This window comes from Vidua macroura, chromosome 4 (genome assembly GCF_024509145.1).
Source record: "Vidua macroura isolate BioBank_ID:100142 chromosome 4, ASM2450914v1, whole genome shotgun sequence".
Taxonomy (NCBI): domain Eukaryota; kingdom Metazoa; phylum Chordata; class Aves; order Passeriformes; family Viduidae; genus Vidua; species Vidua macroura.
Window position 1 is genome coordinate 16,213,841 of NC_071574.1, and position 25,769 is coordinate 16,239,609.

At 37.5% G+C, this 25,769-nt stretch overlaps 1 protein-coding gene and 1 long non-coding RNA gene across 3 annotated transcripts; one reads left to right on the forward strand and one right to left on the reverse strand.

Annotated features, from left to right (window-relative positions):
- Positions 1 to 1,914: 1,914 nt before the first annotated feature.
- On the forward strand, positions 1,915 to 11,658 carry LOC128806390 (uncharacterized). Its single transcript, XR_008436799.1, has 4 exons — positions 1,915 to 2,056; positions 2,360 to 2,458; positions 9,851 to 10,025; positions 10,657 to 11,658. It is a non-coding gene; the product is annotated as an uncharacterized LOC128806390 (long non-coding RNA).
- Positions 9,274 to 25,043, reverse strand: MYOZ2 (myozenin 2). 2 transcript variants are annotated; one of them, XM_053975905.1, is made up of 6 exons: positions 24,918 to 25,043; positions 24,271 to 24,374; positions 19,084 to 19,253; positions 17,539 to 17,668; positions 16,001 to 16,184; positions 9,274 to 9,784 (listed from the first exon to the last, which is right to left on the reverse strand). In XM_053975905.1, the coding sequence occupies exons 2-6, from the start codon at positions 24,344 to 24,346 to the stop codon at positions 9,553 to 9,555; spliced, it is 792 nt and encodes a 263-aa protein (XP_053831880.1). In that variant the 5' UTR covers positions 24,347 to 24,374; positions 24,918 to 25,043; the 3' UTR covers positions 9,274 to 9,552. The 2 variants fall into 2 exon arrangements, with proteins under 2 accessions (XP_053831880.1, XP_053831881.1); XM_053975906.1 differs by lacking the exon at positions 24,271 to 24,374.
- Positions 25,044 to 25,769: the final 726 nt, after the last annotated feature.

The following is a 25,769-nucleotide window of genomic DNA, read 5'->3' on the forward strand; positions in this document are numbered from 1 at the left end:
TTTTATAAGTTAAATCTCTCTTTGTAAGTGTTTTCACTGCATTTAATTCAGCACTACACTATACTGCCTGTTATGGTCCAGTATGGTCCATCTGTTTTACTGGCCTATCGTAAACTATTTTTATGTGATCAAGTACCATTTAGCATTTACTTTAAGACACTTTTGAGATGATGCCATTTTAATTGAAAAACATGTTTAATTCCAGTGGATGGAAACTGCCATCATGTTGTTGTGAATTAATTACTGAGCTCTGAAGAGACTATTTGAGGCTGTGCTACTCTTCTCAGGAAAAAAAAGGATAAAGAGAATCATTCTTCTAGAAGAAAATGTGGTTTGCAAGATACCAGGGGCACTGGGCCCTATTCTGCCTAGGCTGTAGCAGGATAAAGTTTCATTAAGTAAGGTAAGGGTTACTTTAGAATAGGTGATTTTCCCATATTCTTTAAGCCTTTGGGGTATTGTCAGATCATATGTTTAAACAGTTCTGCCTGGAGAGGACCAAAAAAAAAAAATCTTTCAAACTCCAAGATGTTCTTGCAGTTGCTTGTCTTGCTTGTCTTCAGGAGCAGTGCTTTTTCACTGAGTGGTTGGCTCAGTGCTCTGTATAATTCTGCAAGAGTTCAGGAAAACACCCTGATAGGATGGAGTGCCATAAAGGTGGAGAAGAACCAGAGAAAAGGTAAATAGTATTTTTATTATTTGTGACATCAAATAGCAATCATATGCATTTGCTATTACTTCTGAAGGGAAGCCCTTTAGCCCAAGTGCTCTAGGCTGTATGCTCAGCTGTATTACCACAAAATGATCCAAAACAAGAGCAGAACAAATGAAAAATATATCTTCATCTTGCAGTAAGCTACATGAGGATGTATTTTCTTACGGGGAACTTTACCTAACTCCACTTCAGGGCTCAAATCTTCCCTACAATGAACACCTTATTCCCACAACATTTCTTTTAAACACACTCCAGCAGTGTTTTCCTCATATAGTCTGTAGCAGGCAGTCACATGAAGCTTACTCATCCAATTGATCTCATTCCCACATCCTGCATACAGCCTAAAATTTATACATGTAAATTGAGGACATTAGAAGGCTGAATGAAAGAAGAAAATGGATCTTGTCTGAAAAAAGACATCACTGGCTTTTTTCATCTTAAAAGCTCAAAGTGAGGCTTCAGAAGCAATGGGAGTGTTAAGTGGTGGTTTATTTTACCTAGGTTAAAAAAAACTGCCTAACTTTTCTGCTCAAGTTTGATCTTTTTCCTCCTCCCCTCAGTTAGCTGTGGACACTTTCATAGAGCACAGCCACCTTTTTTAAACTTTTCTTCCTGTTGGTGCAGGAATAAACACAAGATATTTTCCTCTTATTCATTGTACATTAGCCTGACTACAATTTTTCCTGGTAGCTTTCAAGGGCTACAGTGTTCAGTGGGGTGGCAAAAGCAATTTCATTGAAGTCATCTAGAATTTCACCCTTAGAAAAAGAAACATTGGTTTGCATTCTTTTCCAGACTTTTTGATGGTAATGGGCCTGGAACAAGGTCTCTGTGTTCTTGATTTTTTTTCATTCTTTAGGAACAAGGAAAAGGGTGGGGGTTGCATAAGTCTTGCAACTGAATATTTTTCCTCTTGGATAATCCAGTTTCCAGTCCAATAATCTACTTCTGTGGAACAACAATGTAATAGGATAGCCTAAAATAGGAAAGGATTTCAGTTTTTAAAGTTAGTTGTTGAAACAGTCAAAGTATAAGAAAATTTTGTGCGTGCCGTATATATCTGACAACTGTTTAAAATTGTGTCCTCATCTGGATGCTCTTAAAAAAATAAGGTTTTTATGATGATCTTTGTTTGTGTTGCATCAGTCTTCAACAATTCTTACAAGTTTCCAGGTCTCATTTATTGCTTCCTCCTAACATGTAAACCAATAAGAATGGATCTCTGCAACAGAAAAAGAAAAGAAAGAGGGGTCTGATTCATACAGACACTCCTGTGGTTGAATTTAACTTTCAGAGTGAAACCCAACATGAAGTAAAATGAAAACAAAAGAGAAGAATTTAGTGAGTATAAAATCAGAAGTAATATAGTGGCTGACATTACATAATATATATTCTGTCTCATTGAAAAAAAATACATTGAATACTTCAGATAATAGAATGCAAAAAATGTTGTGTATTTTGTCCTGGGTTAAAAACTGAGAATGATTTGATTTGAAATACATGAGTTGAGTCTCTTCCTCATGCACCTCAGTCTATACCCAAGTAAAATGTAACAGGGTTAAAACATAGTATTTAAATGTGATGATGACTTCTTAGAGAAAATTGTGGAAGTAAATAGGATAAAACTTTTTTTTTTTGCCATAGACAGATCATGACAGACTTGCCTGCTTTCTTTCTGTGGTACAGTAAATGCTCTTCTAGATAAACAAACTTGTTACACCGAAGAAATGGGAAAATTTTAAGGTAAGTGCCAGATGGGCAAAGAAGTAGCCCAGAGGAAAAGGTGGCGATATATTACATAATATATTATATTAATGGCAGGGGGAAGTTGTTGGAGCTCTGTCTGAAAATTGATATTGAAACTCATATTGTTTAATTTTTTTTTAGTGATTCTGGCCCAAAACCTAGAACTTGCTAATGAGCTCTGTTGACATCACAAAGTTGAGAAACAGTTCCTGTAGCGTGGTATCGTACCAAACTAATTGGATGAGCTTGAGGCATAGAGAAATAAAATGAGATACAGTATAAAGTACAAGGTCGTGTGTTAGAGCCTAATGGGAAAGGCTCCCTGATAAAAGCTCAGAGCTTGTCGGGTGGAAGATGAAAGAATTTTTAAAAAGTGGGTGTGCAAGCCAAAGACAGAGTGGCTATGAGTCACTGATTTGATGCTACTGTGGAAAATGTGAATCCAGTCACAAATAATTTCATCCCTGTACTTCTTGTACACATAAAACAGTACTAATGCCATGTGTTGTACATGTGGTTGGTGACACCTTAAAACAGAACAGATCTGGAAATCCACATGCAAGAAATTGAACTTAGAAGAGTTGTAAAAATAGGTTTTAAATCCCTACTAAATGAGAGGAGTGGACAAGAGACTAAAAGGACTTGAATTTTTTAGTCCAGACAACTGAAACATAAAAGACCTTACAGTCTTTAAATATACCAGTTGAAGCAAATGTGACAGGAAAGGAAGCATGTATTAATTAAAAAAAAAAAAAATTGTAATAAGAAATTAAGATGGGTATGACCAAATTTAGATTGAAAATTAGAGGAAGTTTTTTAACTGTCGAGGTGTCTAAACATTGCTAAGAGAAAATGCCTTGTTCAAGGAACATATTCTAGAATAGCACTGTCTTCATCTCAGAACCCTAGAGCTGCTGGTCTGTTTTACTGCTTCCATCCCACTGACGCTTCCCATTTCCACATTTTCCTTTCTTTCTGCCTATTTTATAATCCATATCTGAAGGAATGATAAAATGACATCACTAAATATAAGGAGACTGTTCATTTTGAGCTGTGTGTAGTATCGCTTCCTTTTCAGCAGTGAGACTTAATGAAATGGATTTGCATCATTGCAAAACCCGTAAAGGAAATAGATACTTCCATTTTAGTTCAGCTTGCTCTTTTCCTTCCTTTTTGTACAACATGTTCTTGTTTTTACCTTTGCCAGCAAATAGACAAAATGTTCTCATTAAGAACTTGAGGAATGACATAGTGCTGGAATTCGCTGCCGGAATTAAGCCTTACTTGGCTCCTTGATGTACAGTAGGCCAGCCTAGGAAGAGCCTGTCATGCCTCAAATGTTTGTTTATAATAATTTGTAGTTATCTTGCATAGTCATCTTTCAGTAATCTGGAGGGTAATGACCACAGTAACTACTGTTTCAAGTTACTATTTGCCTAGATTAACTTGGCTCTGCAGAGAATCTTCTGAAAAGAAAAGGAAATGGAATTATACACTCTGGATTTATGCATGGCTGACAGCTTTTCCCCTGTGGGGACTGGGTATGGTCAGCCTCCTGGCACCCAGGATCTCCTCAAGATTTGAAACTCTTTACTTTTTTGTTTTGGAAGATGACTGTCCATATGTCCTTCAGAACTCTGGAGAAATCCAGTTCTAAGTTATACCTTCCATGCAAAGCAGCCTGAGGGCTTTCCTGTGCTTATGAGTACAGCCAGCTCTGAACTGGCAAAGTTCAAGCTGTTCTTTGTACAAACACCATTGAATATTTTAATCTCCATTTGCTTTTGAAAGAATAGTTGGCTCACAATACTAGGGCTTATTTTCACTCTTACATTGATTTATAAATCCTCTGCCTCTTGCAAGTGTTATTTAACTTTGTCTCACAGTGTCTTTGTGCAGTAGGGAAATATTGCAAATTCTGGGGCAGGTATTTTGGATGAATAGTCTGTTCTCAGGAAATCAAATTTCCATCTGAAAACAAAAGGGTTGTGATTTCATCCTGAATTTAGTTTAAAGTTTTGTCCAAAAATAAGAGTAAGAGAAGTTATTTGGACTTTTTAATAGCTAAAGTTACATCTTTATTTAAAGAACATCAAATACTAATTTGTTGATACTTTTATTAGTTAGAGCCTGCCCATTGTAGAATGAAATTCAGTATTTCAAGTAAAATGAAAGTAGAATGTTTTTCTACTTGTAATGCTTTTTGCATTCATTTTACACCATAGCCAGGAATATTATGTATATACTCATGTAAGGCTATTTTTAACTTTCTTTATTTTTACCATGAAATTCATTCTTCAACATGAAATTCAAAACAAAAAAAAATGCCACCAACAACAAAAAACCCAAACCAAAACAAACACAAAACAAAACAAAAACCCAAACTAACAAAAAAAAAAAAAAAAAAAAGAAAAAAAGAAAAAAAAAAAAAACAAAACAAAAAAAAACCAACTCCCAAACATACTATATTAAAAAGAAAGGTTTATACAGCTTGCATTAGTATTTCTATTTTATTAAAGGGAAAACTGAGGAACAAGTTTTGTATGTTGTGTCCTAACCCAAGCTCTCTGTATAGGATCAGGACTCTAGCCAAAGGTGTAGCTGAGGTCAGGCTTTTGTGTTCCCTGCAGTGCCCATATGCTGTGTGGGATGTTTAAGTTAGCCCTGGCTCTCTCTCGTTCCAGCTTGCATTTAAATGTCCCTATTTCCATGTTGGAATTGACTTTGCTCTCCTGCTCTCCTAATGGATATTTTGATGTAAATTAATGAACATGGTACTAACGGCACGAGCTAGTATTGACATGGTACTTTAATATATGGCTTTGGGGAGACAGAAAGTACTTCATAGGACTGACAAGCCCTTCTTTCCCAGATGTCTGACAGTGCCCAGTAGAAGATATTTATAGAAAAAAATGGGGTAAATGTGGGGTGATCATTCTTACACACTTCCTATGTTCCAGGTGCAGATCCCATAGTAGCCATTATCCGTAATAGGCATAGTTACCCTATGAAGTTGTTTATCCTATTTTGAAGTTATTAATAGTTTTTGACCCACAGAATCTTATAGCACCAGGTTCCACAACTAGGCAGTTTTGTAAAAAAAAATATTCTGTTAATTTTCAAGTTGGTTCCTTACCATTTTATTAAGAGCCAGTTTTTTTCCTGTGTTATTGTTCCCTCATCATCTTTTCCATACCATTTGTGGAGGCCTCTGTCATAACTTCCTTTATTTGTGTTGAGATAGTTTAATTACTGTGTCCTTGCAGTATAGTTTTATTTGTCTTTTTGTCTTCTGAGTCTCCTCTATTGTACTCTTAAACCATGATAACTTCTTTTTTTTTTTTTTTTTTTTTTGAGAGAAGGGTTAGAGCTCTGTAGTAGTTTTTCCTTGCTCTGAACACTTAGTCTGAGGGCTGTTTTAAATAATGCATTATTTCCTTGAAAGGATTTTACCCTTTCAGTGGCTTTTTTATTTCCTTTTAGTAGGAGCATTTTATATGCAATTTTTTGTTTCTTAAACTGTATCAGTATTCTGACAGCATTTTGTAACTTTTTTATAATCTATATTCTAACAACCAGTTACATAACATCTCTATGGCAAACATACTATTTATAAATAATTTAGATCACTTTTTATTTGGTTTTGAACAGTATGTAGCCTCTGGAAATAGTGAAGGAGCCAGAGCTATGTGACTTGTCAGCGTTATAGGGATCTTCTGGTGTTTCTGTCTAGTCTGCTTATAATTTATGGGCCTCACAATGAAAAACTCTAATCTAACATATATGGGGGTTTATGCTCCACAGTCTTAATGTATTTCAGGAAGTCTGTTTTATCCTCTTGGTTTAGGTGCTGCCCAGAATATTTTGTGCTGGTTAGTAAGGCCACCTAAGAGCTGAGGTAGAGTGCAGGTTATTCATGTCTGGTCTGAAAATAATTTTAAAGACATCTAATTAGATAGGGGCTCATTTTTCCCCTGCATTTCCATGCAGTTTCCCAGAGTATTTCTAAGGCATGATTGGGTTGTTAGCACTTCAACATATGTAAAAACGCAAAACAAACTACCTACATAGTTAGGCCCAGCTCTGTAATCCATAACATCCATTCTGATGCTGAACACACAGTATAAATTCTGATTACAAATACATGTTGAGATGAAATAAATACGATGTAGAAGTTCTGTCTGCACAGAGGGCAGTGCCAAAACCTTTGTTTGATTTCATTTGGAGTAGAATTCTGTTTCCAGTGTGCTTTTCCTGCTTCTGCTTGAGACAATGTGTGTTAAATTAATTTAAACACAGGGATACTTTGAGACAATAGAATAATAATCTATTTCCACAATTGTCAGTTGTATGGATAATGCAGGAGGCAAAGCAGCCAAGACATGCTGACATATTTAAGACTTCTGAGAAGGGAGCATGTGGTTAATTTTTTTTCTCTCCAGAGCAGACAGTACAGGCCATGAACCCTGATTTTTCATTTCAAAAAAAGGTTTAAAGGTCATGTGTTTTAAAAATCCCTTATAGTCATGGAGCTTTTTAGGAGTGTACATCTTTTATTTATTTTTTACATACTGTGATCATAGGGTATTTAGTATAGACTGGGAAATAGCAAAGCTATTTTCTCAATTCAACACATTTTTAGTGAAAATATTTAAATGAATTTTTGAGTTCCTTTTATACTGCTCCAATGGGTACCTTAATGTAAATAAAAATGAGGCAAAAAAGCCTTTGGGAACTAAAACTTTTAGGCATTTTTATTATATATTTATTCTCACCATACTTCTGACTTCTCACCATACCCTTCAGTGCCTTTCTTTTTTTGAAGCAAATAGATGTATCTTGTGATAAAATGTACATGATGTTAAATGCACATCTCCTGAAATATTTATGAACTTGATCATGTTTCTGTTTGTGTAAATCTTACTTGTGTGTTTTCCCATTCAATCTGTCCTTGCAGCTGTATTTGTTACAAGAATTTGTTAAAGAAGCCTTTAGGAGCCCCCCTGCAGCTTTCCTTTAGTTATAGGATACATTTCAAGTGCAATATAACAGTCTAAAAAAATAAATGCAGGTCCTAAAACCCAGTGAAGGTAACAATGGACTTCTGAATTCCCAGTCTTACCAAGAGATGTTCCTTTGAGGTCATCGAGATGATTTTGGCAGAGGGATTTGTGTATTGCAGTGGGACTTGCACAATGAGGCTCCATCCAGGTTGATGCAGCCAGGGAACATTCCTGGACACTGACACTGGCTCCTGCATGCTGTTGAATGCTTAGCACATTGCACAGCCCTCCCTCTGCCAGTGAGCACTCTCCCAAAACCTTCCCAGGCATGGCTCAGAAGTTTAGCATAGCCTCTTCCCAGCAGGTAGTTTGGCACAAGCCCCTCGGTACGGGAAGGTTGAATGGTGTGGCTGCAGACTCTTCCCTGCCAGCGGGGCTTCCACGGAGCGCTCTGGCCCGTGCGATGGGCTGCCGTGCTTGTGGCTCTCTGGTGGCAGAGCTGGGAGCAGGAGGCACAGGGCTCCTATTCTGCAGCTAATGCCTGAGCTGAGAGGGGAATCAGAGCTCCCGGTTTTGTGGTGCCACAGCTCCTTTGGGAAGTGTCAGACAGAACATAAGGACTGTCGGTAGTTTCTGTTGTTCGGACCATTGGCTGAACATGTCCATAGCAGGCTCAGCGACTCCTGAGCCCGTTCTGCTCCAGTGGATCCACGGATAAATAGGGGAACTAAAGTTGCCATTATGTGTGCTGTGTAAGAAGCAAAGTGGCATGCTCTGTATGTATAGGTTGTTTTTACAGAGAATACAGTAAAATTGATGTATCCCTTCTTACAGTCCTCACTGTGTATGTGCTATGCATCAGTTTTCTTATATTTCTCATCAAACAGCCTTATGAATGCTAATAAAATGCTAATTCCTCCAGAACTTGTTTGCATTACACCTCACCATAGTTTTTTTATTTAATCTTGCATCTTTAACTTTGAAGAATTCGTATTTTGTCCTTGTCCATTTAATGGTTGTACAATGTGTGTTAAGATCCCCAAACGAATCCCTTTCTAGGAAAGTGTTCTCAGTCAATGAGGTGAATTTTTTTTTTTAAATTTATTTCTTTATTTCCTAAATTTGTTCAGGACTTGTACATTTATTTAAGAAAATTGTATGAGAAAGTAAATGAAAGAAAATGGACGGCAAAATTTCCTTTGCCAACTACCTGCCTTGAAATGACATTTGAAGAACATGTATACTGATATTTATAAAATATCAGAGCTTGTTAGTATATCAAGAGCAAGGACTCTCTCATGCTTTTAAGTCCCAGTATAGATGTAGGGAAAAAGGTCTATGAAATTTCCTTCTACTAAGAAAAACTGTTGTAACAGAGCTTGGTGATACTATTTTTGTATGTTTGACATAACCAGTCATTGCTCAGCTTTTTAGTTGTGAATAATACAAACATTCTAGACATCCAGGAAATACCGCTGTACTTTTTCATCCCAGTATGTAATCCTTGTCATTGCCAAATTTACTGAGTTTTTGTAAACAAATCCAGGTGACACAGGCACTGATGTGCATCATAACAGCTGAGGAAGAGTCAGAAAGGAGGAAAATGGCCTGAACTTGCTGTCACTGAAGTAATGACAGAATTCTTACCTTGGGCCAAAGGCAGGGTTTGGGAAGAAGGTTGATTTTTCAGAGCTTATCTTGAGCAGGCAGGACTTGGGGTGCATTTAGTCCAGAGTTTGCTTGGTTGTTTCCCCTAAATTACTGTACCTTTCAAATCGCTTGAGAGTACTGTCACTACTTTTTTCTTGGTACACCTGCTCTTAAATGACATGCAAATGTTTCAGAAAGTAAAAGAAGAACATATAAACACAAATAGAAAACATCACTGTCATATTTTCCAAGTTACTTTATTTAGCTTGTGTTTACAGATGAAAGTGGGTGCCAGAAAAGAGACACTGCATGCCACATTATTAATTATACTCCAGCTTCCAATGAAAAATTTTGTCAGTAGCCTTTAGTAATATTTGGACCAAAAATACATGGATGTGCAGCTTTGAGCATTTTGAACCATGTAGAATACAGCCTCTCTCACAGGTCCTCTGTTTCTGGAACGGTGTTGGGTTCTGCAGGCTGAATGAACACTACAGGGATATTCTCGGATGTCCATCCTTTGGGAGTCCTGTTGAAGGATCTTCTGGCAGCAAGAGGGTTTGCAAGGATCATGAATCTGGGATCGTTTAGCATCAGCATATTATAATCTGGTACCTTGAATTTAACCAGCTTTGATGCTCTCTCAAAACCACCAAAGGGAGTGGCAACTCTGTAGATATCAGAGAAATAAAAGTTAAATGTGATTTTAAAAATACTTATTTTCTTTCCCTTCCAGAAGCTGAAAAGAACAGATTTTTTGTTCCAGTTTCTTGTTTACATTTTCAAGCTTTGGAAAAAAGCATTCTGTTTGTTTTCTTGGGAATTCTCTTTAAGATCTTTCAGCCTTTAAAAAAATTCAAATGGATGGAAAAGCCAAGAGAAAAAGACGTTACAAGAAAACCATGTAATTGGTGAGTCACAGTTACTAAACTTATTTTGTTGGTGATAAGTTGAAACTGTAGCTCAACACATTCTCTCTAGCAAGTAATTAGTTCAGAAACTTCTCACCCCATTTTCTCCTCTCCTCAGATGCTTGTTCCTCATACTACACTGTTTCAGCACCATATTGTTGTACCAGTTAGAATGTATGTGGGTTGTGCTATAAACTTGGGTCACTTGTGTGATCTGGGTTAAACAAAGACCTTTCAAAACAGAGAAGCACTTCAAAATCCAAATTATTTCAGCAATCTAGTTTATATCAGTATGCTCGAACAATTGTAGCAATACAAGTGAAGAGGAGTGGAGCTTAATGAGTGAAGCAGAAAGGAACAGCCAAAGACAACAGGCTCTGGAAAGGAGGGAATGGGTGAGGACTTGATACGCCAGCTTTGTTTCTGAAGAAAATGTTTATGTAACTAAACCTTGAAACAGTATTCAGCCAGTATTTCTCATGTTATTTAAATGTAGATTTTCCCCCAGGCAGTGAGCCTGAGAAACTGAAAGATAAGGGATACTAAGCTGGAGTTGACTGTTACATGCATTTGCAAATACTTTAAAACAACAGTATCTCCAAATTCCTCCCCTGATCTTCTGTATGTACAGGTTTCAGACTGCAAAAAAACCCTTTGAGTTTTCCTGTCACTTCTTCCAGCCTCCTTTGGACAAAAAACCAGACTATGGTATGTGCTCTGCATTTTGATCAGCTGCATAGCTTTGCTGGGATATATTCTAGCCAGTGAAGAGTGTCAGATTTTCAAACTCCACAGGAGCAGCTGGTTTCTGCAAAAACCAGACATGTTATAGCATGGGCAAATGAATTTTTATTGAAATGGAATTTCACGAGCCTCGGTATATTTGGTGTGTGGTACAGAACAACAGATTTGATGGAATATATTTCCAGTGGCTCCAGGTATTATAGCAGAAGCCCAGAGAAATTAATACCAACAGAAACTAAAAGAGATCATTTGAAGATCTGTCTAGGATTTTCATCAGGAAAAGTTTTGTACTAAGAATGAAGTACACATACACAAAAAGAAGATATTCGTTCAGAAAAATGAATCTGTGACATGAAAGAAGTGGTGCTGCTCTCTCATTAAATGGATGATTCACTGCATTTTGGTACAAGAAGCATTTATTGAAGGGGATGGTGTTAACTCCAAAGCATCAGTCCTGGGAGATATAAAAATCATGCAAGCTTTGGGCATGCACCCTCACTGAGAGAAGAACGCTGCTTTAGATTAAGCTCTAAAAATGTGTCTCAAATGATGGTAAGACAAGATGTTGCAGCACTAGTCCGGGCATTAAACTCTTCTGAGGTCAAAGGGAATTATTTGTCCAAAGTTGGTATCAAGCCTGTGGTATCAAGCTTTTCTTGTGGAGCTGTCTTCTAGGTCACAATGTCAACATGGATACCATATGATACCGATTAAAAATAATTGCTTGGTAATTGGCACAGAATGAATGTAGTGATCTACATCTCACCGGATAATAAATATTGTTTTAATTGCTGCTCTAATTATGATACACATTCTCACATTGTTGTGATGTTTAATTATCATTGATGTGTATATTAAAGGGATAATCAAAATAAACAGAATTATAATAGTTGTATAATTTGCAAACAATTCTGTTGTCTGAAACATCCTCTTTGTAGTATTTATGGGTTTTAAATAGAGCATATTCCTGTATGTAACAGAAACAGGAGGGCTTTCTTTAGAAATTCAAGTATCCTTTGTAGCAAAATACCTCCCTGTAGTTGCTATACAAAGTCTGGCCTCAGAGAACTCTGTATTCCTGCCTTATAGGCAGGGGCACATGATGATTGACAGAAAGGACAGTACAGTAATAGGCTAAGGGATGTTGATTTTCCTTTACAGCAGCAGTAAATATATTCTTGTGAACAATAACTTGTCTGACAACATAATGTTGTAATGACCTCTGTTGTGTGCACATCAGCTGTGCTACTTGAGCTCTGATTCATTGTATAGAAGCCTAAATCTCATGCCTAAAAAATTCCAGCAGTCATTGCTCATAAGGGTGGAAATGCTGGTTCAGAGCTATAGGAAATAGCACCAGGAAGTGTAACAGATTGTTTAATATTCACTTTGCATATTCCTAAAAAGTAGATGCTCGATTTAACAATAGCAGGCACAATCATGTTTAATTTTACCTGTTGTTTTAACAGGATTTCTTTTTAATTTTTTTTACCCTTAGTCTTTCTTATTGAATATTATATTGTCTCAGCATAGGAGACTGCTTGTAGCTAATGATTTGGAAAAGTCTGAAGAAATGTTTTAACTGCATAATTTTAGCACCTTTGGTTACATAATCACAAAAAATATGAGTTTCACATTTTAAAAAGGGATCAACATTCATAGAACATTTTGTTTATCATTAATTCTGCGAAAAAATGAGACATAGGAGCAAAGAATTTGACCCTGCAAAATGATCAGAGCTTCATGGGAGCTTCACTGGCTTAGCACCCTGCTCCCACTAATCTCACATCACTTTAAGTTAGCACCCAAAATTCCTGTGAGACTCTGGATCTTAGCACTTTATAATAGACTTCAGAATCCATGAATCAATGAAAACAGAGCCCAGTCCAGATGGTCTGAATTCCTGCAGTGCTTTTGAAAGAGTAGTCTTTGGGAATTGAGAAAGCAGAATTTATCTAGTAGGAGTGGCAGAACTAGTCTGACTTGCTTGTCCTATGTGAGTAAGATGTGGTGCTTTGTATGTTACTCATAATCCTATCTTTGACATTTTCTCCAGCTCCAAGAAAGCAAATGGAATAAAGGTACTAATTTAAGTAATATTATAAACTCCTTAGCAAATGCAGATTCATGCTCCTTCCCACAGTTTCATTACTTGGTGCTTCCACATTGGTTAAAGAGACAAGAAATTTTTTCACTAGTAAATGCTTCTTCAATCCTAATAGGAATGAATCTCAAAGAGAAGCCAGATGGCATAGTCTGTTCTGCTGCTTTTCTCTGCTAGCACAGATTCATTTTATCTCTGAGGAGGAGAAAGAGTAGCCTGGTATGCACAGTGTGGTCAGAGCCCCTCTTGTGTGGTCATTCCCCTCTGCCCAGTGCTGTGCTGTCAGGGCACTGCTGCCTGTCTCACAGACAGGCCTGCCTCGCAGCACAAACCCTCCTGACATTTGCTTCCACAGCTCTTCCTCCAGTGACCTGCCAGCACTGCAAGGTCCTTGCAGCTTAAAATGAGTACTAAATTAAAAAAAAAAAAACCTCTATGAATTCCTTATTTGTTTTAAAAAAATCCTTAGTGTTATAAAAATTGCACTGCTGCAGGGTCCACAGTCACCTCTTCACTGCTGGACAGTGGGGGAAAAAATCTGGATGCTGTTTAGTGCTGAAGATACTTTTAGCTGTGAATGTGTTCTTCAGTTCCAATACATCAGACATCCCTACCTGCTCAGGTTGTGCTGATTTTCCAGTTTGTTGTGTAACAAGGAAAGCTGAAAGGAGCCTGAAATTATTTGTAAAGTCTGAGTGCCATTTCTACAGACACCAGTGAATGAACCGGGAGTGATCCCAGGCCCATTTCCCTTTGGGAATCCTATGGCTCACACTTGCTGTTAACCACACCCCCTCCTGACTAATGGTGACTGTAGCAGCGCTTTGCAGGAGAGCAAACACAACGGCACTTTACTGGATGATGAAGCAAGATGGAAAACCTAGATAGTTACCCTTGCTGATAACGAAATGGTGCCATTATATCACACTTAAATTGTTTAATACAGTATCATTTGCTTTCTCTCCAAGACTGCAATTAAGCAAGCCAAGGATGCTGTGACCTAGATGCACAGAATGACTTAGTAGGATCTAGGCACAGGAGTCCAGGTAGTCTTCTTCTGTTGGATAGCTTGGCATGGCAGTGTGCTCTTTTAATCCCATCATCAAACACTCTCCTGTGCATTTTTGGGAGTGTAGACATCTAAGTAATGGCTGTAAAATCCTCTCCAAGAGATGAGTATCTTGAATTTTAATTTTTCAAATTCTCAATTTCTTTTTGAGTCTGCTAGAAAACATATGTCTGGCTGTAACATGTAACAGCTTTTCTAGGGCTACCAGGCATCCTTTTCTACTGGATATCAGGTTTTTTCCCATGAGAAGAAGAATTGTGGTGGACTATGTTTATATATTTTTTGGGTTGAATTTTACCGGTTTCACAGTCTGGTTTTGGATTTATGTGCCAAATTTTAGGTTTTTATGGCAGTTACAAGGAAGAGTATTGACTTTTCCCTTATAAGAATGCACATATGTTCAAGAAATTTGGACTCTGGTGAGCCACAGTTCTGCCACGTCATACACAGAGAAACTCCACATAGAAAGAAATCCAAATAGTTAGTGTTGTGAAGAGGGCAGCTAACAGAACACAGGGCCACAGAGACAGCCTTTAAATCCACAAAGAAGCCATCAGACACCATCTCAAGACAGATATCCCTGTTAATGGAGTCTCTGTGCCCTGACTGATGCTGTCCTTCACAATAATGACTAGCACCTCTTGTGAGAGGGAGAACTGATTCTTTCTCCATGCATTTGTATCTTTAGCATTTTTTCTTGGGCTCTTTTTTTTTTTTTTTTTTTTTTTTTTTTTTTTTTTTTTTTTTTTTTTTAGGTTACAATAAGCACAGTACATAAACTGTGCTGTTACTGTTCTGATGTTGGCAGCTGTGGCACATCTCTGACTTGCATTTGCTATTTTATCTGCTGAGAAGAGTGTGCCACACAGACTGAGTTATTAACATGGCAATGTATATTGCTGCTAGGAAATCAGAACTAATGCAGTGTCTGCAGTGCCGATTTTGATGTTGAATTGTGTAATGTTTTAGTCCTTGCATTCATAGTTGAGGCCCACATCAACATCAGGAACACAAGTGATGTTTGTGGTATATTTCTCTAAGTTTGTATTGCCACGAACAATTTTGTTTTTCAATAGATTGCTGCCTGGCCTTTTGAGGAGGAGTTTGGGTTTGGCTCAGCTGTCTGGAACTCAGCAGGGTTGTCCAGTACTTCGGTAAATAAAAATAGTGTAAATGGAATGAAAGAAAGCAAAAGACATGAGTAAGAATTTGCTTTAAAGCTTTAAAAACCCAGTGTTGTCCATATAGCTAGAAGTTCTACTGAAAGCCGTGATATACACTAGTTACTATGTAAGTAAAACAATGTTTAATCTGTTAATTTGTTGCTGAAGGTTGTCAAATATATAAAAAATGTTACACTGCAATAAAAGAGGAAGTCTTCTTGCTATTTAGTGCGAGGGATTGGTTGTGGGATAAAGTTCATTGCACCATCATTGCCTAAAACAAAACCATGTGAGTTGTATTAAAAAAAGAAATAGAAAAAGCTAGTTTGCATTATACAACTTAGAAACAAAGTTCTGACTGAGAGATCTGACAATACCATACCTACTGAAGTCAACAACAGGCATCCTGAAAGGAATTTGAAGCTCATATTTCCCATTTACTGAGTACACTGAATTACAGAATCATAGAATCATGGAGTGGCTTGGGTTGGAAGTGCCCTCAAAGATGATTTAGTTCCAGCTGACCTGTCATGAGCATGGAGATCTTTCACTAGAGCAGGTTGCTCAGAGTTCCATGCAGCCTGGCCTTGATCACCTCCAGCAATGGGCATCTGCAGCTTCTCTGGGCACTGGATTCTGCTACTTTCTTTCTTTCAATATTTTTAGCAATTTATCTTCTGTTCCTAGTTCTACAGTTTGAGTTTGAGCCCATACTTTAGGGATAGACTAATTTGCTCCTTAATGCTCTTGTTTACCACTTGTAATCACTGTGTGTGTTCACGTTTATGCATACACTTGCAAACACAGGTGGTAGGGTTTTTAAGGCTGGTGGAAACATTTTATTTCATAGTAATTTTCCTCTGGTCAGTAAAATTCAGTGTTCATTCAGGATTACCTGTTAAAGCTCCTGTAGTCAGGCAGTTCCGGCTTTGCTTCAGGTGTAAAAAGTTTAGGATATAAAGCTTCCAGCAGTTCTGGATCATCCCTAATGGCTTCTATCCAGGGAGACTGGTAATACTTTGGCACAGCAGTAGTGTTGAACTTTTCAGGAGGAATTTCTTTTAGTGGTCCAGAATATCCTGCAATGTGATCAAGGTAAAATAATTATAGTGATTCTTTGTGGTTTCTGCTTCCTTGCCACCATCCTGTGCAAGCAGGAACTAACACAGCAGAATTTCTCAGTGAGTTAAAATGAACAGTTGGGTCAAGTCACCAGGCCACTGCTACACAGAAACAGAGATCTGGCAGGGTAAATTTGTAGCCTTTTAGGCAGATAACTCCTCCAAAGTATTCCAACATCTTTTGAGGCTGAGTTTATTTTGGTTTTTTATAAGTTTGTTTCAATTGTAAGCTTTTGTTTGAAAACAGAGAGTACTTAGTCCTTGGGTTAAATTAACAAAAATATTTTCAAAACAGACTGCTGATTAAAAGTAAGATAATTCTACCTCTTTGAGTGAAATTTTCCACAGGTACATCTACATCTAGGTCTTTAAATGAATGCTATTTCATTCTACAAGCTTAAACCTCCCTGTGGCTTAATATCTACTCTGACCAGACCTTTTTTGCCTAAAGAAAGGCTTGAAGATTTCTATCATGCCTTAGCAATGGAAATTACCTCTGTTTGCATTGTGTTTGGCCAAAGGATGCACAGAGCCTCAGCAGACACCAGGAGAGCAGGACTGACCTAGTTTACATGGACTGGAAAAGGTCTGCACAAAATGTGCATTGAGTAATTCTGAACAAAGAATGAATTTGTAAAAACCACGGTCTGCTCATGGATAATTCATAAACAGGAAGAAGGGCTATATAACTGAATAAATTAATTAAAACAAATTAGCCTTCTCTAGTCTTTAAAGAATACAAAATAAGGCCTTCTTGTAACTCACTCCTTTAAATAAAGCCGACAGTACCCTCACAGTTAAGGATTTAAAAAAGAATTGTTTATGCAGCCAGAGCCAAATTCCTTTCAAAGTTACTCCTCTCTAAAGGGTTTTAGCAAAATTTAGTGGCTTCAGATTTACATTTATGGATAATTAAACTACAATGGATAGCTTGCTGACTGTTAAACAGGGTGTTACATGTTGGAAACAATGGTTTGACAAAGAAAAATCAATATATTAATGTGGTTTTAAATCAGAGGATCTCTTTCTCAGTATTTTTAAGACCTGTATATATAGGAGCAGTCTCTCTTGATATTAAGATATGTTTTCAGTTTAGAGAGAAGTAGTACAAAAGGTATATCAGATCTTTTAAAAATGAACACAAGCAGCTAAGAGCATCACTTTACATTTCTGGGAGAAGTCCTGACTCAAATGTGTCTATTTCTAGTATTAGTCCATGATCTCCTTACTGAAGATACTGCCTTAAAAATGGTCATTTCTTTGCTGTGCAATAAGACTGAATGTATTCAGTGTCTGCAGACTCCCATATTACCTGGGGCGATGTTGTCAGGGTGTGGAGGGCTACGGGGGTCAGGTGTGTTGGGAGGTGTCATTGGGGCATGCTGTGGGATTCCTTCCACGCTGAGGCCGTCCATTCTGACAGTCTGGATGGGCTCTCCACGCTGCGTTCAGACACAAAGAAATAGCACCTCAGGCATGGCATTCTCTGGGGAGGCTGCACCAGTGCTCCAATTTACGGCCAGATCTGTTTCCAGCATGCACAATACTAAAGCATACTGTGCTGCTGTTAGGTAGAGTATTGCCTTCACACTTGCATTGTCTAAGTAACCAAAAATGAGTATTTTTTTAGTCACTAGATGCGAGAAGCTGTTCTGTGCCCGACAGAGCACACATGCTACGCAAAGGGTCAAGAAATCTGGCAAGTTTGCTCCCTTTGAGTTTCAAAGCATTGATTCTTCAAAGCATCTCTTCCCATGTCAGTTGAAAATTCACTGCATTTGTTGAACTGCTTTTGTTTGGGATTGTCTTTTCCTTTATTTGTAGTAGGAATAACAACTTCAGTGCAGATCACTTTCTGGAGATTCATGATATGGTGTTATTTTCCACCCTCCTATTGGGATATCGGTTCTAAGGAAACATCTGAAGGCTTAATCATTGTTGCATAAATATAGAGTCTCATAAGAAGTCAACATCTTATTTTAGCCATGACACATAGGCTAAAAGCAATTTAAATATAGACTGGTTTAGAGTAAGAGTTTCTTGAATAGGAGAGCAAACAAATAATACTTGTTTAAACTTGAAGTAACAACAAAAAAAGATCAAGGCAGAATATTTTCTAGTCATCCTGAAGTATGTTAAAAAGATTCACTTTGGCAGGCAGAACCCTAAAGATGATGCAGACACCACCAGCGGTGCTAAATAGACACTTAGGGGAGGGAACAGGAGCCAAAGGCATTGTTTTTTCATGTGTTGGAATGTCATACTGACTGTAAACCAAGTGTACTCTGTGGTTTTGGGGAGAAAAAGTGGACTAGAGGGAAATGGATCTGTCAGACTGTAGCAAAATCATGTAATTGCATACAGAATTCTGACGAGATTGGTGGTGTGTTCAGAATTTATCTGTGTAGCTTCTAATAGTGAATAGAAGGAGAAATGGGGGGACAATATTCATAGATGGGCTTTTAAATTATAGTGTTTATTAATAGCCTTGGGTGGAGTTATTCAGATTATTCAGATTTTTTAAAATAGGATTTCTTTTGTGTGGATTTATTTTAAAAAGGCAGATTTATCAAAGCTCAAACTGGATCTCATTTTATCCCAGTGTAATTTAACGTCTGTTGAGCAATTGATCAAAGGCATTGGAAATAGCTATACCACATAAAAATAAATGTAAATTTATTTTCTTGTGTATAGGATCTAATTTAATAAAATACCATTGGCTCACTTCTTCTTAGCCTCATTCTGGGATTTTGCTTTTCTTTTTCCTGAAACTACAAGTAAATCATGCACAATGTGTATCATGAGCACCAAAGGAACCCGATGTAGAATCACTAAGAAGTTATTAGAAAATACTCACATTTCTTGGCTTGTTTGCCACGTAATGATAATTTTCGTATGTGTATTTGTCAGATCGCCGCTGGCGTCGCTTGAAGAGCCTGGCCCCTCTATTGCTGAGCGTCGACAATTCCTCCACCATGATATCTCTGGGCGTGCTGACCTTTTTTCCAAGGTTCAGGGTGGGTGACACTGCAATGCAATGGGTAAGTACAAACCTCTGTTTGTCTTAAATATCTGATACTCCATGGTCTGCACCTGAAATCCAACAACTTGTTCATGCATATTTAGCTAACACATAGTACAGTGTCACATGGTGTTAGTGAAATAAAGCCTTCTTCCCGAATTTTGGAGGAGATTATTGAACACCACAAACTTGTATTTTCAAAGATAAGCACCTCAAGCTCCAAATTAGCTGTTATCAAGATCAGGTCTATAGTGTCCTACACACTATATTAATAGCAGGCTAGTAAAAAACTGGCTTCTGCTAAAACTGGGAACAAAATTCCTTCTGATCCCAGGTTCCCACATCAAACCTTCAGTTAACTTTCTGTGTCCTGCACTGTATAGATAAGAGATAACCCATTTAAACACACCTACCAGTTTCTATTAAATGATATTTTTAGCCTGACTTTCAATATAAAGCTCAAGGTGTGGAAAATGAGAGTCAACAAAGAATTACAATGTGCTTCTAGGAATTGATTCATTTAGGATCTTTTGGGTTTTATTCTCTCTAAGAGGAAACTGAAGTACTGGATGCATATTTCTTAATTCACTACTTGGGAAAAATTTCTTCTATGTCTTTATTCACATCCAGTGGAATTTGAAAAGGAGAATGCATAAACAAGGGAAGGGGTGATCAATCAAGATTGAAAACAAAGAATTTTGAATGTCAGAATTCCTATTGGCATCTTCATGGTGGTGTTCTGCAAGCTGGGATGAGCGAGCTATTGCTTAGTGACTGAACTCTCACTGGATGTCCTCAACCTAGAGATAAAACTTAAACCTTAGAACACAGAAACCTAAACACTGAAGCAACTATTTTCTATTTATTTGTTTTTGCTTAGAGCATTGCAGAATTCAAGAAATATAACAATAATAGGACATTCTATGCTTCACATATTCTTATGGTCTCCAGGATTTAAAATTCTGAACTTTGACATGTATTTTAATACATTATAATGAAATGAGGACAAATTATACATAATACATATCCTGCTATCAGAGTAAGCAGACAGGAGGCCCAGTTTAAAATTAACATTACAAATTAATTAGCTGCAGAAGGTACCTAATTCCAAAGTCAATATTGCATATGAAGGGTTTTGTTTTTAGTAAATGGCACGTTCAGCCTGGAATGTGTCTAGTAACTTTATGTTGGAAAAAGAATGTGATGTGCTGACATTTAGGAAAACTTAATGGAGACAGATATATTAAATATTTAGCTGAAGCTGGATGGACAAGTTTTCCACGTAGTAAATCAAACAAGTAGATGGGCCCTGGAGTCCACCCTTGTTGATCCATTTCTGTCCATACCAATTTCAACTGAATGCTTGCAGTGGATTTCAGTGGAAGAAGAGCAAGTTAACTGGATCATGAGATGGATTGTGCACTTCTGCTTTAAAAATAGTGTGTGCAAAGAATCCTAACAACCTCATGTTATTTAAGAGCTAGTTACAAAACAGAGAGTTCTTAACATGGGAGAAAATAACTCAGCTTGCCCAGTGTATCCCTATCAGTGGCTGATAGTGGTGGGATTTTGGCTCTGACATGGAGATAACTGGTTGTTGGCCCGTGGCCTGAAATTTAGACCTCAAGTCATATTTTGATTTTATAATTTCTCAAAATGATTGCCAGGGTAGAGACTGATGTATGGTTTTATATTAGGAAGAAGTAAGAAATTCACCCCACAATTCAGCAACATTTTCACATAGAAAAGCTTTTTTCTATGTCCTATTCTGTACACAGAATGGGGAGCGTGCACATCCTCAGAGACCAGGGAGCCAAGGCAATTGCAGAGCTCTGTCCAAAGCACTCGGGATTCTTCTGGGACACTCTGGGTCTTGTCTATTTTGGGCCTTGCTGTTCCCTTACATACACACTGTTCTTGTTAATGTTAACTGAAGGCTCCAAACTACTTTGTAACCCACAGTTGTGTACTCTTGTGTATCCAGGCAGCATCCCAAAATCACAAGTGTAAAGTTCATTTGAATTCCTTGCCAACTAAAATCTAATCATGTCTAGCTTTATGATGTGTCTAGGGATAGTTCCAGTGTCAGTGCAGATAAGGTGATGGAGAATGAGAGAAGGAGGACATTTAGGGGATGATAGAAAGAGAACATTAATGTCATAGACGGATATTGATAAATAATATTGAAAGTTTAATTCATAGTTTAATCCTAATATTAACCTTTTAGCTTAATTTCTTTAATTTGCTTCTGCCAAGTCCTTCTTGTCCTGTGCTTAAAATCACAGCAGATTGTATTTAAATATGATTTATATAGTCCCTCCTGCATACACTACCTAATATTCCTTTAATCCTTCAGTTTACAATCTTCTAAATACCTTAATCTGGACTAGAAACTTTAATGATAAATATTAGAAAGTGTGTTTGTTGTAGTATCAGAAATAAGATCTTTTAAGTCTATCAGGAAAGACAGTTAATCACGTAGATACTGATGAATGCATTTAAGAAGTAATATAGAACTGGACGTGGGATTTAAGTGATGAACTCCAAGGGCTTCCTTAAACATACATATTTATATACATCCAAGTTTTTCTTTACCAAGTATTTTTAGAAATGTTCTGATTAGTCCAAGTCTGCCAGTGACAAACCAAGGGCTTGAGGAGGTCGCTAAATGCACCCACTGATTTACTCATGCAGTTTCTCTTTGAGACTGTAAGAAAGTTTACTGTTGCAGCATTTTATGGTGTCTCCATTTTCTCTAAAAAATGAGAAAATGTCATGTCCCACAAGCCAACAGCAGAGATGGACTTTCAGTCTTCACCAGTCTTGCCCAGAGATTGGTGAACTCAGACACTGGCAGAAAACTTGGCTGGTTTTGGAGTCCACCAACAACTGTTCCTGCTATGAATATCTTTTAACAAGGAAGTGGAGAGTCACTGCTTACCTGAAAGCATTATAATAAAAAGGGTCTGAAATAAAAGTGGAGTAGGAATGCTTACACCATTCCAAGGTGCTAGGGTTTGTGTTATGTTGTAACAGAGCCTTCTGTTATTGTGTACCTGTGTTAGCAGTGGAGAGTTTCACAGGGCTGTGAGTCTGGCTGGAACTGTACATTTAGTTTTGTTGTAATTACCAGTTACAGGACTGTCATTAGGAATAGTGATTCCAAGCCCAGAGAAACAGCATTTCACCTTCTAGATCTCAAATTAAGCTAATTTAATTAACAATTCAGGGCAAAACAAAATGTCAAAAATTAGTTACGCTAAATCTAGTCAATTAAATGCAATATTTCTCCATGGTTTTTCCAAGGCTTGTTCAGATCTGGTCCCAAAGAACTGGCTTATACTTTGTGTTACCACAGCTTTGGTTATCCTTCACTTTTCTATCTGGCTTCACTGAGCTTGTACGGTGACAAATTTCAGTCTCTTATCACACCCATTTCATGGATTTTCATTTTTTGTTAACATATAAATATCTCTAGCACCCGAAGAAGAGGCAAAAATAGAGTTTTACCAAGAGTTAGAATTGCCTTCAGTGGGCACATATCACAGCATATCTTGCACGATAAGCTGCCATAACTATGAGTATAAATCTTGACAGCAAATCTGATCATACATAAATAATAAAGGCGAAAATTATGTGAGGCAAATGTTAAGCATCAGCACAGATTATCCAAATACGCCAATGATTTCAAGGGCTGTATGCTACATTTATTAGTATTGCTATGAATAGTAGCAACATTTACCATGTGAAATGCCTGGTTCCAAACAAACATATGAAAGACTTTTTTTTCCTTTTGCCCTGAAGAGCTTACAGGCTATTTCAGGCACATGTAGTGCTTGGGTTTACAATACCAAAAAGAACACGGGGTTGTAATTAAATCTGGAAGGACAGACTGGGCATGTTCAGTGGAGAATTGAAACAGGAAAGAGGTATTTGTTTAGGAATAGAAACTTCAGGAAAAAAAGCTCTGGAAGTATCAGAAGGAGTAGGACCAGGCAAATTTGTAGCTTCTTGTTCTAAAAATTCTTGAGTCTTTCACCCTACTCTTCATGCAAGCACAATGATCATCAAGTGAGTGCAGAAACCATCCAAAAGTTCTTTGAAACAAAAGCCCACAAAAGGTTTTCAAAACTGGAATTCCATGTTCAATATTTCATCCCATGAAAGTGGTATAACTTTCATAAATTCTAAATATTAATGCAGCTCCCTGTGGTTGCAGTGAGGCTTGTGGGGTGCTTATCACTTTTAGAAAATTGATCTTTTATGTAGATGGTAAAAAAGACTTCATAGGCAGAATTGGAAGGCTCTCCAAAAGCATCCAGCACACGTCTAATGAAAGCCAAGCATATTTGTATTTCTAATGGAGTTAATTGCTTCTTAAGGTGTCATGCTAGAAGCATACCTTCAAGAACCTGTTTCAGAAAATCAAACAACTTTCCAAAAAGTGCCTGCATTTTCATCAGTGCAACTACAGAGAAGTAAAATTTCTCTCAAATAAGATTAACTGGTGGCTCTGCATTAGAGAGAGTGGCAAATGCTAATAAATTGTGTTAGTTACAAAGACAAGATTTGAGAGTAATGGAGATGTGAACATTTGTTTCAAATGTTTTTATCATTTATATAAAAAAGCAAAGTGAAACAGAGCAAAAAAAAAAAAAAACCCCAACAAACCAAGAGGGTACAGATCATTATGTTTCTTAGATGATAGCCTTTTAATGTGGAATGAAGTCATGTTATTAACCTCAAATAATGTTCTGAAAGGCTATCCTAGCAGAATGTACATCAGCTGTTAGATTACTTCATTCCTCCACAGCAGTTGTTCATCTGAAAATAGCTTTCAAATGAAAAGAGGCAACTACAAAAGGATTAGTTACCATAGGCAGTATGATACTCCCACAAGATTATTTATGGCAAAACACCCAGAGACAAAGCTGTAAGAGAGTTAAACTCTACGATTAAAAAGACGTATTAGGGAGGGCTAGAGGACATTGCATATGCAGTAAGCTGAGTTCAGTGCTATACCATTTCTGTGTATTTCATCCATAATGGCTGATGCTTGCTCTTTCCTCTCTTTGGCAAGGGCAGACTCTGATAACATTGTGATTTTCTGATATGACTTTTCCTTGCTGCAAAAAAAACAACACATTTTTATATTGTTGAGCCAGCGCACACAGTTTGGCCAACTTTCATTTCCAGCAGCCTGTTAGGCTGAACAGTGAAGTCAGGAATTTCTGACTGAGAAATACTGCACTGCAAAATGCACTGGCAGTTCTTGCTTGCAGACAGATGTTAGGACATGTTTTGATGGATAGAAAATTCAAAGGAATGGACTTTGAGTTGGTTACATAAATCCTTCAGCAAAAATCAGTGTCAGTGGTATAGGCCTTCTCACATCTATTCACTATACTACAAGATGTAAATTCCAAACTAATTTTAATTTACATCTTGGTCTATGTTTTCAGAAATGTTACATTTTGAAATTTCTTAATGTAATAAAGAATCTGAGGAGTGAAACGAGTTCCTCTGGCATCTTTAAAGAAGGTGCATTTCCGACTAAGTAAAAATATAAACATCCGTTAAGTTGCAGAATCAAGAGCTTACATAAATGTCTTGTTCTACAGTTTGTAGAACAGACAATGTCAAAACATTTCAGAAAACAATACACTTACCCTACTGTTTTGTTGTGCAGATAAAAAGCGATGTCAACCCTTTAGCTGAGGCTTCAGAAGTTAGTTATGCATGGGGATGACCTGCCTGGTCCTAGATGGTTTGCACCCCTGTGCTGGGATCTGCATGGTACCTAGTACTGAGACAAACTGGGGGGCTGATCCTCTCCAAAGGAGGTGGCATCCAGCTGACATCAACCAGTTATATATAGAACCAAACACTCCAGCCACTCATATCTTCCTGGCAAAAGAAGAGAACAGAAAAGATTCAACTGCACCCATAACAAAGAGAGGTTATGTCCCTTTCAGAGCTTATTGAAAATTTGATGGAATGCCCCCCTCATACTTGTACAGATCATCTCCTCATCTTCTCATCACCCCTGAGAATTATAATCTGTGTGTTATAATCAGGAAAGAGACATTTAAAAATAAGGTGTTAAGTGTATAGATAGGCAAGACTATAGCGGATGAGAATGGCATGGGTTAATCCTTCAGTGAAAGATGAAACTGTGCTTCTGTAGGGGCTGATGGCTAAAGTCAGTGGCAGATGGCTGATATACAGAGGCTGCTCTGAAAAAGAAATGAGATTTTCTTCAGCATTATATGTGCTAGGGAGTAATTGTTCAACAAGCACATGCCTCGCAAACTGTTACTCAAAATCCCTTCACTTTCTTTGAGCATTAGGAACAAAAAGCCTTCAGCAATTTGAAGCTCACTAATATCCAGCATTCCAGGATAGTGTTGTGTCAGTTCGTCAAAGAAATGTGTGATTTGCAGTGCACAGATATTTCAAGACACCGACCAACTTTGGACAGAATAAAACAGTGGCAGAAAGGAACATTCCCCCTTGCCCTT

Bases quoted from the DNA above. Each gene is read 5' to 3' on its own strand.
- MYOZ2 (XM_053975905.1), bottom strand. From the start codon at position 24,346: ATGTTATCAGAGTCTGCCCTTGCCAAAGAGAGGAAAGAGCAAGCATCA. The intron at 19,254-24,270 runs GTATAGCACTGA...ATTGCATTGCAG, and splicing joins GGATGAAATACACAGAAATG to TGTCACCCACCCTGAACCTT. The intron at 17,669-19,083 runs GTGAGTATTTTC...GTCTGAACGCAG, and splicing joins TGGCAAACAAGCCAAGAAAT to CGTGGAGAGCCCATCCAGAC.